At 52.1% G+C, this 19,298-nt stretch overlaps 2 protein-coding genes across 5 annotated transcripts in view; both read left to right on the top strand.

Moving 5' to 3' along the window:
• LPAR5 (lysophosphatidic acid receptor 5) overlaps positions 1–7,193 on the top strand; it is a 23,280-nt gene extending 16,087 nt beyond the window's left edge. For all 4 annotated transcript variants that reach the window (XM_011951945.1, XM_011951929.1, XM_011951938.1 and 1 more), the window contains one exon: positions 5,141–7,193. In XM_011951945.1, coding sequence (XP_011807335.1) covers positions 5,357–6,475 — 1,119 coding nt within the window. In that variant the 5' untranslated portion in view covers positions 5,141–5,356 and the 3' untranslated portion in view covers positions 6,476–7,193. The remainder of the gene's footprint in view (positions 1–5,140) is intronic.
• Positions 7,194–18,613: 11,420 nt separating this feature from the next.
• The window catches only part of CHD4 (chromodomain helicase DNA binding protein 4), a 36,708-nt gene continuing 36,023 nt past the window's right edge, over positions 18,614–19,298 (top strand). Inside the window, exon 1 of the mRNA XM_011951901.1 lies at positions 18,614–18,790. The gene's annotated coding sequence lies outside the window, so the exon portion shown is untranslated. The remainder of the gene's footprint in view (positions 18,791–19,298) is intronic.

The raw sequence follows: 19,298 nt of genomic DNA, 5'->3' as shown, positions 1-19,298 counted from the left end.
CTCCGCCTCCCGGGTTCATGCCATTCTCCTGCCTCAGCCTCCGGAGTAGCTGGGCCTACAGGCACCTGCCACCACGCCCGGTTAATTTTTTGTATTTTTAGTAGAGACGGGGTTTCACCATGTTAGCCAGGATGGTCTCGATCTCCTGACCTCGTGATCGCCTGCCTCAGCCTCCCAAAGTGCTGGGATTACAGGTGTGAGCCACCGCGCTCTGCCTAAACAGTTCCTTTTGAAAGGAATAAGTTCGGTGTCTTGGGATAATTGCTCAGGGTCTCAGACAACTTCTTTCCCTAAGATGACATCTAGACACCCATGTTCACAGTGGCATTATTCACAATAGCCAAAAGGTGGAAAGAATCCAAGTATTCACCGACAGATGAATGGATGAGCAAAATATTATGCAGCGAAATACATTATCCAGCTATAAAAATGAAATTCCAGGCCAGGCACGGTTGTTCACGTCTGTAATCCCAGAACTTTGGGAGGCCGAGGCAGGCAGATCACCTGAGGTTAGGAGTTCAAGACCAGCCTGACCAACAGGGAGAGACCTTGTCTCTACTAAAAATACAAAATTAGGCAGGCGTGGTGGTGCATGCCTGTAATCCCAGCTACTTCGGAGGCTGCAACATGAATGAATCTTGGAAACATTATGCTAAGTAAAAAAAAAAAAAAAAAAAAAAACAGACACAAAAGGACAAATACTGTATGATTCCATTCATATGAGGTATCCAAGATAGGCAAATTCATTGAGACAGAAAGTAGACTAGAACCAGGAGCTGAGTGGGGTGCGGTGGGTAGTACCGTTTAATGTCTGCAGAGTCGTTGCTTGGTTGATGAAACTATTTCTGGAAACAGACAGTGGTGACGGTTAAGCAACACTGTCTTGGTCTTTTTCGTTGTTGTTGTTTTTGAGACGGACTCTCGCTCTGTCCCCCAGGCTGGAGTGCAGTGGTACAATCTTGGCTCACTGCAACCTCTGCCTCCCAGGTTCCAGCAATTCTCCTGCCTCAGCCTCCCAAGTAGTTGGGACTACAGGCACATGCCACTACGCCCAGCTAATTTTTGTATTTTTACTAGAGATGGGTTTCACCATGTTGGCCAGGTTGGTCTCAAACTCCTAACCTTGGGTGATCCACCCGCCTTGGCCTCCCACAGTGCTGGGATTATAGGCATGAGCACCCCGCCCGGCCACAACACTGTCAATGTACTTAACTACACTGCATTGTACACTTAGAAATGATAAGTGTTAGCTGGGTGCAGTGGTGCATGCCTGTAAGTCCCAGCTACTTGGGAGGCTGAGGCAGGATCATTTGAGTATCCAAGAGTTCAAAACCAGCCTGGGGAACATAGTAAGACCCTGTCTTAAAAAAAAAAAAAAAAAAAAATGATAGGCCTGGCACAGTGGCTCACACCTATAATGACTGTAAACAATCCTCCCACTTTGGGAGGCAGAGGTGGGCAGATTACCTGAGGTCAGGAGTTGGAGACCAGCCTGGTCAACATGGTGAAACCCCATCTCTACTAAAAATACAAAAAAATTTAGCTGGGCATTATGGCACATGCCTGTAATCCCAGCTACTCAGGAGGCAGAGGCAGGGTAATTGCTTGAACCTGGGGGGCAGAGGTTGCAGTGAGCTGACATCATGCTATTGCACTCCAGCCTGAGTGACAGAGCATGCACACAAAAAATTTTACAAATTTTAAGTTATGTATATTTTGCCACACATACACAAAATAGATGGTACGTGGGGTTGAAGTGGAGGGGTGGCTTCCATGGCGTTATGGCGTTGAGGAAGGTGGCATCCCTCAGACTATGTCCTTTCCTCTGTCTCTTCCATCTCTTGACCACATCCTTTGTCTGTCAGTTTTTGCCTGAGGACAGCAGCTGCTGCATTCTCCCCTCTGGCAGCCTCGTCAGCACCAGTGGTACCCTTCCTCACCTCACCTCTGTGCTCTCTGGGCTTAGGGTTCCCTTTGGTCACTCACTACCAAATCACCGTCTCCCCACTACCACAGAGCTTCATCTGGGATTAGACCTGCTGGGGGAGCACTTGGCAAAACTCAACCCACACGGCCTTCCCCTGCCTAGCAAGACTGTGCTGTCAAATTTATTCACATGTGGCTCTGGTGAAGACTAGCATGCAATCAGCCTATGAGGGCACTGTTATGTTATTATTCCCATTTTACAGATGAAGAAACTGAGAAGTCAAATAATTAAGCTGAACCCAGTTTGCTTTGACCAGGAATCCAGCCCACATAGGCGCAATGATGGATGTGATGAGTAAGGCTGGGATTTTGTTCTGTATTTGAGAGTTTCGTTTGCTTGTTTGCTTGTTTGAGATGGAGTCTCACTCTGTCACCCAGGCTGGAGTACAGTGGCGTGATCTTGGCTCACTGCAACCTCCGCCTCCTGGGTTCAAGTGATTCTCCCGCCTCAGCCTCCCATATACTCAGGAGTTTGACCTTTATTCTTTGGATAACGAGGAGCTAGCCTAGCACCTGGTCCTAGAAGGTGTTCCATAAGACGACCTATTGGTTTGTGCTTATTATCTGTCTCCCTCCAGTGGAATGGAAAGGAGGTGGGGGCACAGACTTTTTGTTTTGTTCCCTGCTGTGAACATGCCTGGAACCTTCTATGAGCTCAGTAAGCAAGGAAAGAAGGAAGGAAGAGATCTTGAGATAGTAACAGCAACCTAAGCATTTTACACACATCATCTTAATCTCCAAACAACCTCATGAATCTGCTCTCTCTCTCTCTCTCTCTCTCTCTCATTTTCTGAGACAGAGTCTCGCTCTGTCATCCAGGCTGGAGTGCAGTGGCGTGATCTTGGCTCACTGCAACTTCTGCCTCCCAGATTCAAGCAATTCTCATGCCTTAGCCTCCTGAATAGCTGGGATTACAAGTGCACACCACCACACCCAGCTAATCTTCGTATTTTTAGTAGAGGCAAGATTTTGTCATATTGGCCAGGTTGGTCTTGAACTCCTGGCCTCAAGTAATCCATCCACATCAGTCTCCCAAAGTGCTGAGATCACAGGCATAAGCTACCGTGCGGCCCCCTTTCTTCTTTTTTTTTTGAGATAGAGTTTCGTTTTGTCACCCAGGTTCGAGGGCAGTGGTACAATGTCAGCTCACTGCAGCCTCCACCTCCTGGGTTCAAGCGATTCTCCTGCCTCAGCCTCCTAAGTAGCTGGGACTACAGGCACATGCCACCACATCTGGGTAATTTTTGTATTTTTAATATAGACAGCGTTTTGCCGTGTTGGCCAGGCTAATCTCTAACTCCTGACCTCAGGTGATCTGCCCGCCTCAGTCTCCCAAAGTACTGGATTACAGGCGTGAGCCACTACGCCGGTGTGCAATGGTGCACTTGAAGCTCACTGCACTGGGTGCACTGCATCCTCCACCTCCCTGGAGTCAAGTGATTCTCTCACTTCAGCCTCACAAGTAGCTGGGACTATGGGCATGTGCCACCATGCCCGGCTAATTTTTTAATTTTTTAATATTTTTTATTTTTTATTTTTTGAGACAGTCTTGCTCTGTCACCCAGGCTAGAGTGCAATGGTGTGATCTCGGCTCACTGCAACCTCCGCCTTCCGGGTTCAAGTGATTCTTCCTGCCTCAGCCTCCCAAGTAGCAGGGATTACAGGCGCCTGCCACCACACCCAGCTATTTTTTTTTTTTTTTAGTAAAAGACAGGATTTCGCCATATTGGCCAGGATGATCTCGAACTCCTGACCTCAGGTGATCCGCCCACCTCAGCCTCCCAAAGTGCTGGGATTACAGGTATGAGCCACTGCGCCCAGCCTTATTTTTATTTATTTTATTTTTAATTTAATTAATTTATTTATTTTTTGAGACGGAGTTGCACTCTTGTTGCCCAGGCTGGAGTGCAATGGCGCGATCTTGGCTCACTGCAACCTCTGCCCTTCGGGTTCAAGCAATTCCTCTGTCTCAGTCTCCTGAGTAGCTGGGATTACAGGTGCCCGCCACTATGCCAGACTAATTTTTGGTATTTTTTTAGTAGAGATAGGGTTTCACCATATTGGCCAGGCTGGTCTCGAACTCCTGACCTCAGGCGGTACATCTGCCTCGGCCTCCCAAAGTGCTGGAATTACAGGCGTAAGCCACCAAGCGCGGCTATTTTTATTTTTTGAGACAGAGTTTCACTTCTGTTGTCCAGGCTGGAGTACAATGGCACGGTCTCAGCTCACTGCAACCTCTGCCTCCCAGTTTCAAGCAATTCTCCTGTCTCAGCCTCCCGAGTAGCTGGGATTACAGGTGAGCACCACCACACCCAGCTCATTTTTGTACTTTTAGTAGAGATGGGGGTTTCACCATATTGGACAGGTTGGTCTCAAACTCCTGACCTCAGGTGATCCACCTGCCTCGGCCTCCCAAAGTGCTGGGATTACAGGTGTGAGCCACTGCACCTGGCCCTGTATTTTTTTGTAGAGACGGGGTTTTGCCATGTTGCCCAGGCTGGTCCCCAACCCCTAGGTTCAAGCGATTGATCTGCCTTGGCCTCCCAAAGTGCCAGGATTACAGGTGTAGGCCACTGCACCCAGCCCAGATGAATTTTTCTGAAGTCACACAACTAGGTAAGTTAGCAAAACCAAGAGTTAAACCTAGGAATCCGAGTCCCTGCCTTCAAGCCTGGGTGTTTAACACTATACTAGGCTGGGCGCGGTGCCTCAAGCCTGTAATCCCAGCACTTTGGGAGGCCGAGACGGGCGGATCACGAGGTCAGGAGATCGAGACCATCCTGGCTAACACGGTGAAACCCCGTCTCTACTAAAAACTACAAAAAAAAACTAGCCGGGCGAGGTGGCGGTGCCTGTAGTCCCAGCTACCTGGGAGGCTGAGGCAGGAGAATGGCGTGAACCCGGGAGGCGGAGCTTGCAGTGAGCTGAGATCTGGCCACAGCACTCCAGCCTGGGTGACAGAGCGAGACTCCATCTCAAAAAAAAAAACAAAAACAAAAAAACACTATACTATATAGTCCTGCTGTAGGAACCTATTCTGGCCCAATGGCAGACTTGAGGCTGAGAAAAGATTCAGAAGGCCTGCCAGTGTAGCTAAACATTTGTGTGTGCAGCCCTGTCTCTGTGTAACTTCTGGCTTGCCTTCCTATTTCAGGTCTCTGCTGCTGATGAAGCTGTTACCAAACGCACCCAACCCTTGGCAGCCATCTGTCCCTGCAGCCATAGCCCGCATTCCCATACCCTCCCTCTGCTTGTTTTGGGACCATGTCTGTACAGCCTCCAGGCCCCAGCCCCGGAGATGAATGCCATGCCATGACTCTGGTGTGCCCCATGGCATCCCCAGCCTAGCTCCCATTCCCACTTTGGCACAATGTTGGCCAACAGCTCCTCAACCAACAGTTCTGTTCTCCCGTGTCCTGACTACCGACCTACCCACCGCCTGCACTTGGTAGTCTACAGCTTGGTGCTGGCTGCCGGGCTCCCCCTCAACGCGCTGGCCCTCTGGGTCTTTCTGCGCGCGCTGCGCGTGCACTCGGTGGTGAGCGTGTACATGTGTAACCTAGCGGCCAGCGACCTGCTCTTCTCCCTCTCGCTGCCCCTTCGTCTCTCCTACTACGCACTGCACCACTGGCCCTTCCCCGACCTCCTGTGCCAGACGGCGGGCGCCATCTTCCAGATGAACATGTACGGCAGCTGCATCTTCCTGATGCTCATCAACGTGGACCGCTACGCTGCCATCGTGCACCCGCTGCGACTGCGCCACCTGCGACGGCCCCGCGTGGCGCGGCTGCTCTGCCTGGGCGTGTGGGCGTTCATCCTGGTGTTTGCCGTGCCCGCCGCCCGCGTGCACAGGCCCTCGCGCTGCCGCTACCGGGACCTCGAGGTGCGCCTATGCTTCGAGAGTTTCAGCGACGAGCTGTGGAAGGGCAGGCTGCTGCCCCTCGTGCTGCTGGCCGAGGCTCTGGGCTTCCTGCTGCCCCTGGCGGCGGTGGTCTACTCGTCGGGCCGAGTCTTCTGGACGCTGGCGCGCCCCGACGCCACGCGGAGCCAGCGGCGGCTGAAGACGGTGCGCCTCCTGCTGGCCAACCTCGTCATCTTCCTGCTGTGCTTCGTGCCCTACAACGCCACGCTGGCGGTCTACGGCCTGCAGCGAAGCAAGCTGGTGGCGGCCAGCGTGCCTGCCCGCGATCGCGTGCGCGGGATACTGATGGTGATGGTGCTGCTGGCCGGCGCCAACTGCGTGCTGGACCCGCTGGTGTACTACTTTAGCGCCGAGGGCTTCCGCAACACCCTGCGCGGCCTGGGCACTCCGCACCGGGTCAGGACCTTGGCCACCAACGGGACGCAGGCGGCGCTCGCGCAATCCGAAGGGTCCGCCGTCACCACCGACGCCACCAGGCCGGATGCCGCCAGTCAGGGGTTGCTGCTACCCTCCAACTCCCACCCTCTGCCTTCCTTCACACAGAGTCCCCAGGATTCCGCCCTCTGAACGCACATCATGCCACAGCGCCGTCCGTGCCCGACTCCCAACGCCTCTCGTTCTGGGAGGCTTGCAGGGTGTGCACACAAGAAGGTGGGCTGGGCACTTGGGTCTTTGGGTGGCAACTCCAGCTTAGCGACGCAGAAGAGTACAAAGTGTGGAAGCCGGGGCCCGAGGAAGGCATTGCTGCTGGAAATGGCTTCTTTAAACTGTGAGCACGCAGAGGACCCCATCTCCAGTGGTGGGAAGTGATGCAGAGAGCCCACCCGTGCAGAGGGCAGAAGGGGACGAAATGCCTTTGGGTGGGCGGGGCATTAAACTGCTAAAAACTGGTTAGATGGAACAGAAAATGAGCATTCTGGATTTAAACCGCCACAGGGGCCTGAGAGCTGAAGAGCCCCAGGTTTGGTGGACCATGCTACTGAGATGCCTGTTCGTCTGCTGACTTCTGTCACGGATGCCACCCACTTTCATTTCGGCCTAGGCTTCCCCTGCTCACCATTGAGGCCTAATAGAAGAGTTCCATATGGACAGAACTAGGTTCTTTCTCGCATAGTGACTTGTGACAATTTAGACCTGGCACCCAGCATGGGACAGTGGGGGCAAGGCAAAACTGGCTTAGAGTTTCCTCCTCGCCAAAATCCAAGTCCAACCCCTTTTTAGGTTATCTTTTCTTCCATCACACCCCCTTTTCCAGGCCTCCTCCATTTTAGGTTCTTAATATTCTCTCTCTCTCTCTCTGCTTTGTCCAGAGTAAGGAGAAAATTCTTTCTACTAAAGCATTGGTTCTCAAACTTTTTGGTCTCAGACGCCACTCTTAGAAACTGAGGCTCTCAAACAGCTTTGCTTATCTTTTGTTCTTTTGATACTTACCATACTAGAAATTAAAGCGAATACATTTTTAAAATAAATACACGTGCACACATTCCGTTAGCCACGAGAGCAATGATGTCACCACACACACTTCATGAAACCTCTGGAAAGCTCTACAGTATACTTGTGAGAGAATGAGAGTGAAAGGGACAAATAATATCTGTGTAGCAGTATTATGAAAATAGTTTGACCTCGTGGACTCCCTCAAAGTGTTGGTCCCTGGATCACACTTTGAGAACCACACTTGTCCTGAAGTATTAGCGTTCATGTCTAACTTCTTCCCAGGGCATTATGTACAGTGCTTTCTATGATTGTGGGGAGAGGGCAGTGCTAAATAAATTAATCAATTCTGATAGTCTTCATGTCTTGGGGTTTTCCTGCGGCCCTAGGAGTAGTACATACAATGGAAGACTACCCTGGGCATACCACAGCAGCAGCCCTGGGGCAGGGATGGAGACTGGGGTGGAACTAGTCATATGCTCAGGGGGAGGGGATGGGGCTTCTCTGGGGAAGGGAAAAGGGAACTAAGGGAACTGTGCCATAGCCAGGAGAGAAGAGTTTATGGGGAAGTTAAGAGTGAGATGGAAGGACAGGAATAGGCTGTCCATTCTCAGCACGCTGGAAGCAAGGGAAATGGGCCATCTACTATTCCTTCCTTTTTTTTTTTTTTTTTTTTGAGATGGGGTCTAACACTGTGGCCTGGGCTGGAGTGCAATGGCGCGATCTCAGCTCACTGCAACCTTCGCCTCCCGGGTTCATGCAATTCTCCTGCCTCAGCCTCCCAAGTAACTGGGATTACAGGTGCCCACCACCAAACCCGGCTAATTTTTTTTTTTTTTAGTAGTGATGGGGTTTCACTATGTTGGCCAGACTGGTCTCGAGCTCCCGACCTCAGGTGAATCTGCCCGCCTCCCAAAGTGCTGGGATTACAGGCATGAACCACTGTGCCCGGCTATTCCTTCCCTCTTTACCCAAGTTGGGGGCTCGGAGGGGCTGCAGAGTTGGCACTTGTGGACATTCTTCAGACCCTGACATTACTGAGGGAGTTGTTGCCCTGTGTGCATCCTACAGCATTTCTGACCCTATGTCTCAATACTGTATTTTTATATGTGTGTGCGTGCACTGTGTGTGTGAGAGAGCGAGAGAGAGAGAGAGTGTGTGTGTGTGTGTGTGTGTGTGTCAGGGTTCTCCGTTTGTCTGTGTGTTTTAGTCCAGGGTAGCCTTTTGTGTGTGCCTTTATGCCAAGTGCTCCAGACGGTGATTTACAGGGGTAAAATGACCCCTGGTGGCCAAATCAGAGAACTGACCCAGATGCCTAAGGGATGGCCATGAAATCTGGTCCTTTCTCCATCTGGATGGAGATTGGAGTCTGGAGCCTGGCACTTACCTCCAGCCACTCTGGAGGAGGCCTAGTGATTAGCACCTGCTCCATCTCTCTTCATCTTCAGGGTTCAAGACCTGTGCCCTTCCTGTCCTGAGAGCACCGGCAGCACAAAACCTCGTAGTCCAAAATCTTAGCACTTTGCCCTATTCAAACAGAATCAAACACAATTTTTAAAGATTACTTGAGTACTTTTATAGGCAGGTATGTGAGTTCCAAAGTAATTACAACTCACGGGATGTATCACTTTCCAACATACCATATAATTTATTTATTCTAATTTTTATAGTTTATCATCTCTGCCACCCCGTCCTATATCCTAGGTAGAATGTAAGTTCCGTGGGGGCATGGATTTTTCTTCGATTCTCTGATGATCCCCAGCATCTAAAACAGTGCCTGGCACAGAGAAAGTGCTCAATAAATATTTGTTGAATGAATGAACAGTCAGATCTCGCTGTGAAGTAGTTTACAATCTAGTGGGAACCATAGAACAAGTAAACAAAAACTATAATGCCAGGCAGAAAACACAAGAATGCAGCGTAAGGTATTGGCAGTTGGTTTAGTGGGCAACGAGAAGCCCACGGAGGCTCCTGAGTGAAATTTTGCTCACACTGACAAACTGTGTGGAATAAGCTGGAGGAAAATGATTGGTGGGGAGAGTCTAAGGAAAAGAAAGACTGGTCAGGGAGCCGTTACAACAGCCGAGGACGGCTGGGCGCGGTGGCTCACGCCTGTAATCCCAGCACTTTGGGAGGCCAAGGCCGGCGGATCACCTGAGGTCGGGAGTTCAAGACCAGCCTGACCAATATGGAGAAACCCCGTCTCTACTAAAAACACATAATTAGCCGGGCATGGTGGCACATGCCCGTAATCCTAGCTACTCGGGAGGCTGAGGCAGGAGAATAGCTGGAACCTGGGAGGCGGAGGTTGCAGTGAGCCGAGATTGTACCATTGCACTCCAGCCTCGGCAACAAGAGCAAAATTCCGTCTGAAAAAATAAAAAAATAAAAAAATAGCCGAGGACAAGTGTGACCATGGCCTGTGGAAGAGCTAGATGGCAACACATTGTCTCTGATGTGAAATCTCTGGTGTCAAAGCCCTGGTGGACTATTTTCCCCCATTCAGATATCCAAAGGCTTTCCATCAAGAGAACAGAGAGGCAAGAATAGATTAGGCCATTTTTCATAGGGTTCACCAAGGCTAAGAGAGCAGTGTGAAGTCCAGAACCCTCACCCCATGCCCTGGAGCTGCTCCATTTAAGGTCTAGGAAAATCCAAAGACAGAGAAGAGGAAAATCTTAGATGGAAGGGAATGAGCATTAGCAGTTTTTTGTTGTTGTTTTTGAAATGGAGTGTCATTCTTGTTGCCCAGACTGGAGTGCAGTGGCATGGTCTCAGTTCACTGCAACCTCCGCCTCTCAGGTTCCAGCTATTCTCGTGCCTCAGCCTCCCAAGTGGCTGGGATTACAAGCGCCCGCCACCGTGCCTGGCTAATTTTTGTATTTTTAGTAGAGACAGGGTTTCATCATGTTGACCAGGCTGGTCTTGAACTCCTGATTTCAGGTGATCCGCCCACCTTGGTCTCCCAAAGTGTTGGGATTACAGGCGTGAGCCACTGCGCCCAGACTTTTAGCAGATTTAAAAAATACTCTTCTGTATGCCAAGATTTCAAGTTAGTGTTCAAGATGCATTATCTTCTTTATTATATTAAATAATATAATCTGAGTTAGAGACGATGTTCATCCCTTTTACAGAAGAAACACCCTGGAGAATCTGAGGTCTTAGGGTCACACAACCAGGAAGTGGTTGGATCTGTATCTGGCTCCCAAACTCCTGCTTTTTGCAGTACACCTCTCCTTCCTGGGACTTTCTTTCCTGTTACAGATCACCCGGGTTTCCTTCCTTCTCCTCCCTTCCTCATGTAGCCACCTCTTTCAACTGCCTGGCTTGCCTTGAATCTGCTGCATCATCTTGGCCTTCCTCTTCCCAGTTCTTCCTCCATGCTGCTAATCCACTTGCCCTACAGCACACCCACCCCTTCACTCTCCATTTGTCTCAGCCCCCTGTTTATTGAACACCATGTGGCTGCAAGGGTTGGGGGGGGTTGAGAGCTGGCTCACTCAAGGTTCCAATTGTGTTGGACCCTAAAATACACCCCATCCAGGGCCCACACACAAGCAAAATGTCTTAAGACTTCATGCAGTTGGCCATGACTCCCCTCCCACAGCTTGTGATGTACCCTACATCTCCAAGGCATCTCCTGACTGTCTACACTGAGCAGGGACCATTCTTTGGTTCGCCCTTCCTCAAAGTCTGTTTCCTCTGTAAGATGGTCCCTCCACATGGTGAGAGTAGCTGGGAAGAGTAACCATCATTCATTTTATTTTATTTTATTTTTTGAGACAAGGTCTTGCTCTGTCATGCATGCTGGAGTGCAGTGGTGCTATCTCGGGTCACTGCAACCTCCACCTCCCAAGTTCACGTGATTCTCCTGCCTTAGCCTCCTGAGTAGCTGGGATTACAGGCGTGCGCCACCACAACCAGCTAATTTTCGTACTTGAAGTAGAGATGGGGTTTCACCATGTTGGCCAGGCTGGTTTTGAACTCCTGGCCTCATGTGATCCTCCTGCCTCTGCCTCCTAGAAGTGCTGGGATTACAGGTGTGAGCTACCACACCCAGCCACAATCATTAATATTAAAAGAAATTTAGGAGCGCCAGGGCAGAGGTAAGGGATACCAAAGGAGGGCAGAGATTCTTCCTTCTTGGTCCTCAACCATCTTGAGGATGGAATTCCTTCGAGGCTGCCATCTGGGGTCCCAAGGAAGAAATGGGGAAGGGAAGGTTAATTTCACACAGGAAGGCCCTGGACAAGCTGGGGTAATTCTCACCATGTTGTCCTTGACAGAGGAGCATGGAAAGTACTGGAAAGTGAACTTTCTCACTCAGGGTTTGGGGAATCCTAAAGGCTCCAGAACTTTGGAATCAAACAAATCTGGGCATAAATTTCAACTCTCTCACTTCTTGGCAATGTGGCTTCAACAGATTTCTTGACCTCTCTGAGCCTCTCTTTTCTCCCATTTCTCTGTGAAATGGGGCTCATAATACCCACTTACCGGGTTATTGTGAGGGTCAAGGAGCCCACCTTTGAAAGGTACTCTAGAGGCCCCATAAGTGGGAATGCCTTCTTTCCAACATCAGCATGGGGAGGCAAGGCCATTGATAAACTCTGCCAGTAATGCCCAAGGCGAGTGTTTCCGGAAGACGTAAAGGGCTCCAGGTGAATCCTCACCCAGACAGAGCTCTGCCAGCAATCAGAACTAGGACCACGGGAGGTGGTGAACAAGGCAGGCTGGGCAGGTTTCCACGGTGCTAGGTCAAGCAGGCAGTCTTTAGGGGCAGCGACTGGCCTGTTGCCCTCTGGGGGCACTCTCTCCCCACTAGGCCCATGTCCATCCCATAGACCAAGGAGGAGGTGGAAAAGTGCAAGACAGGGAGAAGCTGGCTGGAGAACCAAGCAATGGAGAAAGGGCAAGGGAGGAGGCTGGAGGGGAAGCGAGGGCCCAGGCAGGCACGGGGTGGGGCTGGGAGAGGGGCCCAGGGCAGGAGGGCGGGAGAAAGCCTGGGAGGGAAAGCGCGACCAGGGAGGGAGGAGGGACAGGGAAGGAGGCCGGCGGCGCTGACACAGCCTCGATGTGTGGAACGGGCTGGGGTTTGGCCCACAGGTCAGGCGTCTGGCAGTATTATGGGATGGAGAGGCCTTAGGAGACAGGGAGAGTATTATGGGCTGGAACAGCCTTAGGAGACTGGGGAATATTATGGGCTGGTGAGGCCCGGCTCCAACTGGAGGCGGGAGGAAGGGGTGCGGGGCGGGAAGGGGGGGGTGGTGGTGGAAGGGAGTATTATGGGCTGGAGGCCTCCTGCGACCAGAGGCAAGAGTATTATGGGCTGGCAAGGCCTTCGGTGGCCAGAGGGGGGAGCAGCGGGGGATGGCACCGGCTGCATGTGACTGAGGGGGGGCCAAGTTGGGGGGGTAGTCAGTGGGGGTGGGGGAGCTTATTATGGGATAGCTCTTTGTACCTACTGCGGGGACTGCTTCTCCAGAAGATATTATGGGATGTCGTGTGTGGGAGGGGGAGTGGGGCTGGGGGGATTATTATGGGATGGTGGTGCAGAATGGGGAGGGCCTGAGGAGCTCTTCTCCAGCCCCCCCCACCTCCTCAACCCTTACTCGCCTACCATCCTTTCTAAGGTCACCCTCCCCTCTCAAACGCCCCAATGGGAACACCTGAAACCCATCTCCCTACACACACAGAGTTTGGGCACCTCAACCCATCCCAGGCATCTCCCCTAACTAGCAGACACCTCCGGGGTGCTGAGGGGAAAAGTAGCCCCTGGCGAATGGGGAGAAAGCCCTAAAGCAGGGTGGTGGTGGTCAGTGGATCACACCTCCCACCTGCACAACGGCCTCCTCTGCACCCTAGCCCCTTATACCACCCTCCTGCCCCTTCTCCCTGCATCCCACAAAGTGGGGGCCCTGGATCCTTCTCCCCTCCCCCCTCCCCTCCATTTCCTCTCCAGCTCCCTCCACAGCCGTAACCAGTAAAACAGGCGGCCAGCTATTATGGGATGGCTGCTCCCAGCAGCTCTGCAGGGAGGGGGCGGTCACCGCGGAATGTCTCTTGTGGGTGGCTATTATGGGATGGCCGCCTCTCTTTTTTGGGTGGGGGGGTAAGGCTAGCGAGGAGGATTATTATGGGATGTGCCCTGCACAGCTGGGTGGGGCTGTCCAGGAGAGGTGAAGCTCTAGGGAGGGGTGGGGAGGGGGAGGGAAGGAAGAGGGAAGGAAGGAGCTGGGGAGGGTAGGGTGAGCCGTGGAGTCGGACCTGAGGCCTGGCAGGAGTAACTGGCTGGAGAGGTTTCTTTGGTGACAGCTGTTTGAAGGGGCCCCTGAGGCAGGCTCCAGCGAGCCAAATCTGAACCCTGGACACCTGGGTCCGTTGAACAGCTTGTGCGATACAGGGTTGCCCTGTGAGTCCGGCGCCTGCAGTGCTGCGCTGCAAGTGAGAACTGAGAGGTTCTGGCCGGGTGGCATACCAAAGGGAGTAGTACTCCTGGATGGCCATAGTACCCATCTCCCTTCCATCTTTGTCTTACTGGGTTTGAGCCCGGGGGCCATAGCTCAGGTTGGGGGGTTGTGCACGGGGCGCTTTGGTACCTTGCAGTCCCACCCAAAGAACAGAGGCTAGGTTGCCTCCTGAGATACAAACACCTGGCATGTCACCCCCAAGCCCCACGTGATCTGCATCCTGTCCAGCCTTTGGAGTGCACTGTCACTGTGGCTTTTCTTCCCTCTGTTGTCTCCCAAAATCCCCTCTTCTGACAGAGCAGGAGAACATTGTGGCCCCTTGGACCTCTTATAAATAGAGTTTTTCAGGTTCACGCAAAACAGAGGTGTAAGGAGAGGAGTTATAGAGCAAATGCTAAAAACTCCGTGAACAACTCACTCTGAGTGTTATTCTAGGTTCTGTATCATGGGATGAAAACAGAATTCTAAGGTAACTGGCTGGAGAGGCTGCCCTCCTGGGTACGTTAATTAGGAGATTATCCCACCCTTAGTCTCCCTGGGCCAATCATGCTAGTGGTTTATTTATAATTTATCTGGGAGGGTAGCATGGGGCTAGAGGAGGGAGGGGAAGCGTAGAAGCATAAGGACCACAAAGCAACGCACCAGCACACACCTCCGAACCCTTTCTGGAACTCAAGAAGAGAGGAAGGGATTTTAACTTTCTCCTTGTTGTGGTGTCAGGGAGAGGTGGGGAACAAGAGCAGCAAAGGAAGAAGTGGGTAGAACCTACAGGAATAGGGACACAGGGTGAGTAGTGGACAAAGGATATATGGATAAATAAAATGTGGATATTTTTAGTCACTGGCAGGAGGCTGTGACTACCCAGTTAAACTCTCTCTTACTGGTTTATATGGACAGATGACTGTGGAAATGAGCGTATGGGTATGGGCAGATGGAGATATTGCAGAGGGGAATTTGAGGCCCAGAGACAGGCTGAATCCGCTGGAGAAATGAGGGTAGAAGAGGGCACAAGAGGCATCTGGCAGCCCTCTGTAGGAAGGAGAAACTTCCCTGAAAGGAGATGTCCCCACATCATGATATCTGAAAAGAGCTGCCTCCTCACTGCTCATTGTGGATCACAAGTTTCATTCTTAGTACTCAGAATAAGTATGGGAGAGGGCTTGGGTAAGTAAATGGGGCCCAGTCTTGATGTCAAGAGCATTTAACGAGGGAAACTGGAAGACTTGCAGAACGGGGGAGAGTGGCCCGCTCGCCACAATGAGTGCAGTAAGAGGGTGGGCCAGGGAGTTGAAGGGAAGGTTGGAAAAAGAAAACACCTACTTCAAAGGTGACAGAGGGAGCTTTTGACAGGACCTGATGTCTTTGATGCCGAAAACTCCAGTCCTAAGATGAGAGTTAAATGTGGAAGGCTAGTGGGTTTACAAAGTCAGCCAGGAGCTAGCGGAAGACCTGGCTGCATCTCTGGTGTTCTGCTCAGGAGCAGAGGGATTGTAATTCCCTGAGGCAAGCTCTTGCCTTCCCTGAACTCGTTTCTTTGTGCCAGTTCTCCAGTCCCTTGGATCCTAGAGAAGGGGAGAGCCATCTGGCCAGGCCTTCCTCTAGGGAAATGAGATGAGAAGGGTAATGCAGAGATGGCATGAGGTTCATCCCACTCACTACTGGTTGGGAAGGGCCCTTTCTACAAGGAAGTTCCAGTTTCTTTTCAACTCATCCCACTTCCATAGGTCTTGAACCCATGCGAAAAAGGCAAATGAGCAGAGGGAGACATTATCCTTGGCCTGGGGTCAGGGCAGCAAGGCAGTGGTGCTGGGACATTGGTTTTCACTCAGGCCTGAATCCCTGGGCGTCAGGAAGAGGGAAAAGTGACAGGCTGATGGGCTCAGGTTTTCTGAGGGCCAAAGGGTTTTCAGATTGGGCTCTTTCCTGAGGCGGGAAGATCACTGGAGTCCAGGAGTTCACAGTGAAACCCCGTCTCTACAATAAATTTAAAATTTAGCTGGGTGTGGTGGTGTGTGCCTGTGGTTCCAGCTACAGGTGGGAGGCTGAGGTGGAGGATTACTTGAGCCCAGGAGGTTGAGGCTGCAGTGAGCTGTGATTGCGCCACTGAGACCCTGTCTCTCAAAACAAAACAAAACAAAATTGGGTTTTTTCAACTTCTAGGTTTGCATCCATAGGGTGGCTGGAGGGTAGGCATAATAAGGGAAGGGGATGGTATATGCTGGAGGGCTACCTTGGGGCATAATTCAATGTAGGCCTCCTGGAATGTTGACTATTTTTTTCTTTTTTCTGAGACAGTCTCACCTGTTGCCCAGGCTGTAGTGCAATGGTGCAATCTCAGCTCCCTGCAACCTCCACCTCCTGGGTTCAAGCAATTCTCCTGCCTCAGCCCTTGAGTAGTTACGATTACAGGCGTGTGCCACCATATCAGGCTAATTTTTACGTGTTTAGTGGAGATGGGGTTTCACTATGTTGGCCAGGTTGGTCTTGAACTCCTGACCTTGTGATCCACCTGCCTTGGCCTCCCAAAGTGCTGGAATTACAGGCATGAACCACCGTGCCCCGCTGGAATATTGACTTCTATGGAGGCAGGAAGGTGGGGAACATTACACAACCAAAGATTTTTTTTTTTTTTGAGGTGGAGAATGGGGCCCCAACTACATGAGGATGGAGGCCATTGGAGGTATTATGAGACTTCAGGATATAAAATGGGAAAGTGCCTGAAAAATATGGGACATCGAGGATAAGCAGGATTTGGTGTTCAAGAATGGGAGAAACAATGCTGGCATATTGTGGAGTCTCTTAAGAAGGAAGGACATGAACATATTATAGGATTTCAGTATTAGGAACACTGGATGGATGAACATTGCTTTCCAATAAAAATCCCCTAGTAAGTAGGGAACAGATAGGAGATCATGTTGACTATGGTCTATATCCGTAAATCCTTTAAGTATCATCTTCCAGCCTCTGGAAGGACCATGGTAAATCTTACTGGGATATGTTCTCTCTTGGGACCAGGGGGATTTTATTTTCTGTAACAGGAAATTGGGAAATAGTCCTCAGCAGTTCTCCCTTGGCACCATTCTGTCTGTCGTGTATCATAGTTTGCTTGGTTGCTTATGGTTTTTGAAGTGAGGCTCCCTGGTCTTCCTTGTTTCTCCGTGGTGCGCAGCTCCGCCTCGCTAGGTACTCCTCAACATAGGTTGAATGAACATGAGCAGCAGTGAGGAGGGGGAGGGCAGGCCTCCATTCTCGGTGTGTATAGAGCAGGATCCTGAGTTCACATCATGATGCGATGTCCATTTGCAGGAGTGGCCTGCGGGTGTTGGTGAAAGGTCCCTGACCTGGGGGTGTGGTGAGGGAGAGGATTGCTAGAATGTTGAGAGATAGTCTTTGGATGGGAGTTGGTAATTATTACGGGATGTTGCAGGGTGAATTAGACTTCACGTAAATATTTCATCTGTCAGCTTGGTATTTTGGTTGGTTGGTGTTCCTCAAAACTTAGGAGCTGGAGGTAAGCATCTGGAAAATACTTGGATTTTGGTAGGACTAGGTGGGGCCCTAGGTGGGCTTCTAGCCCCCAAGTGTCTGGAAATGATGGTATGAGGGAAGCTGGGGTCCCAGACATGAGGAGGCTTTTTGCCAGGATACTGCTTTGGCCCAGAAAGGGATTAAGGTGTGTGCAAGTGGGGGCGGGGACAGGGAAGCGTGGGTAGCCTGCCTGGCCCTCCCTGCTTTGGGTGTTAGAATAGACTGACAGCGCCTGGAGATGGGGGTGGGAAGAATATGAATATTATGGGATGCCTGGCTCAAAGGGGATAGGGGTGGTGGAGTGGAGATGAAGCATTATGGGATGTGACACTGGGTTGTGTTGGGAGTATTATGGTATGTTTGGTTGACCACGAGCTCCTTGCAATTATTATGGGATGTCAGGATGTGGGTAGGAGAGTAAAATTATTATGGGATAGCTTTCCAGTGTCAGAGGAAAAGAGATTAGATGTCCATCTGTGGGGCGACAGTAGGGCTGTTGATCATTATGGGTTATCTTTTTGATAGAGGAGGGGTACTTATTATAGGCTGTGGAGCTAGAAGAGGGAAGGCTGGGGGTGACGTGAGCTTCTAGACCCCAGCCTACAGGGACTGAGGGCAGCCCTAGGGGGTTAGTTATTACGGGATGTCAGTATAGAAAGTGGGAGACTGATTATTATGGGATGTGTGTGGGAGGAGGCCGAGTGTCCGTTGTTGTAGTATGGGGGGGGGGTGAGTTTCAGACTATTATGGGATGTCAAACTGGGGGTGGATGAAGGATGTTATTATGGGATGTCTGTGGGGGATGGGGCTGAGTATTATGGGATATGAGGCATAAGTGCTGGGAGGGGTGCTTATTATGGGATGGCCATGGGGAGGGAGGGGTGAATTATTATGGGATGTTAGCATTAGGGCCAAGAGTGAAGAAGTTGGCAAAGGATGGCTATTATGGGATGTCTAAGAGGGTTAGTTGCAAAAGGTCTGCAATATTATGTCAGCAGCCCCTGGCATATATGTATGAAATGTGGGGGGGCAGGGTGTGTGTGTGTGTGTGTTGTGTGTTTGTGTGTGTGTGTGTGTGTGTGTGTGTGGGGGGGGGGGTGTCCGTGTGTATTATGGGATGGCCAGGAGGTGGGCGGTTGCCCAGGTGACACGCGCGCGCGCGCTCGAAGGGGGCGTGGCCAGTGGTTGCCTGAGCGACGAGGGGGCGGGGGTTGCCCTGGAGACCTGGGGAGGAGGGTGGCGGTAGTGGAAGGGGGGGTTGGAGTTGGTTGAGGTTATTATGGGCTGTCCGTGGGGGGGCGGGGCCTGTGCGGTGGGATTTCCCGGCCGGTGTTTCAGGCCCTTTAAGAGGCGACGCCGGAGCCGGAGCCATTTTCCCCCCTTCGGCCGCGGCAAGGAGGAGCCGGAGCGGGAGTGACACTGAGTCGGACCCAGCGCGACCTGCGGCGGCTCCGGGGTGAGAATAGCGCGGGGTTCCCAAAGAGACGCCCCTCACGGCCCGACCAGCCCCAAGGGTCATCCCGTCACGCACCCCTTCCTCAGGCGTCTCTGGACCCGCGGACCGCCCCTTGCCCAGGGGAGCCGACCCTTCCTTTCCTGGCCTGCAGGGCGCCCGGCCTCCTCCCCAGCACCCGCCCTAACCCTGCCGGAGTCTTGCTCCCCGCGACCCCCGCCTCCGGCTTGGTCTCCCACAATGCCCGGCGCCCACCCCCTCGCCCTTTGATCACTTGCCCCCCGGGACACGTGGCCCGGCCCCCTTCCCGGTGGGACGCTTTCGCCCCCCGCGTCCCTGCCTCCGGCCCCCCGCAGCGCCCGAGCCTCCACGCCCCCTCGTCCCCGCAGCTCTTGAGGAGAACCTGAGTTGTCCCAGAGGACAGCCTTTGGAGAGCTGCCCTGTCTGGGGACTGGCCCCTCCCCGGGCGCAGGGAGGCGCCCCCCCACCCCCAAGTGACCTTGTGTCCCCG

This window comes from Colobus angolensis, unplaced genomic scaffold (genome assembly GCF_000951035.1).
Source record: "Colobus angolensis palliatus isolate OR3802 unplaced genomic scaffold, Cang.pa_1.0 Scaffold11, whole genome shotgun sequence".
Classification (NCBI taxonomy): Eukaryota; Metazoa; Chordata; class Mammalia; order Primates; family Cercopithecidae; genus Colobus; species Colobus angolensis.
The sequence above is the reverse complement of the archived record's forward strand: the minus strand, read 5'-3'. Positions and strand labels throughout refer to the sequence as shown.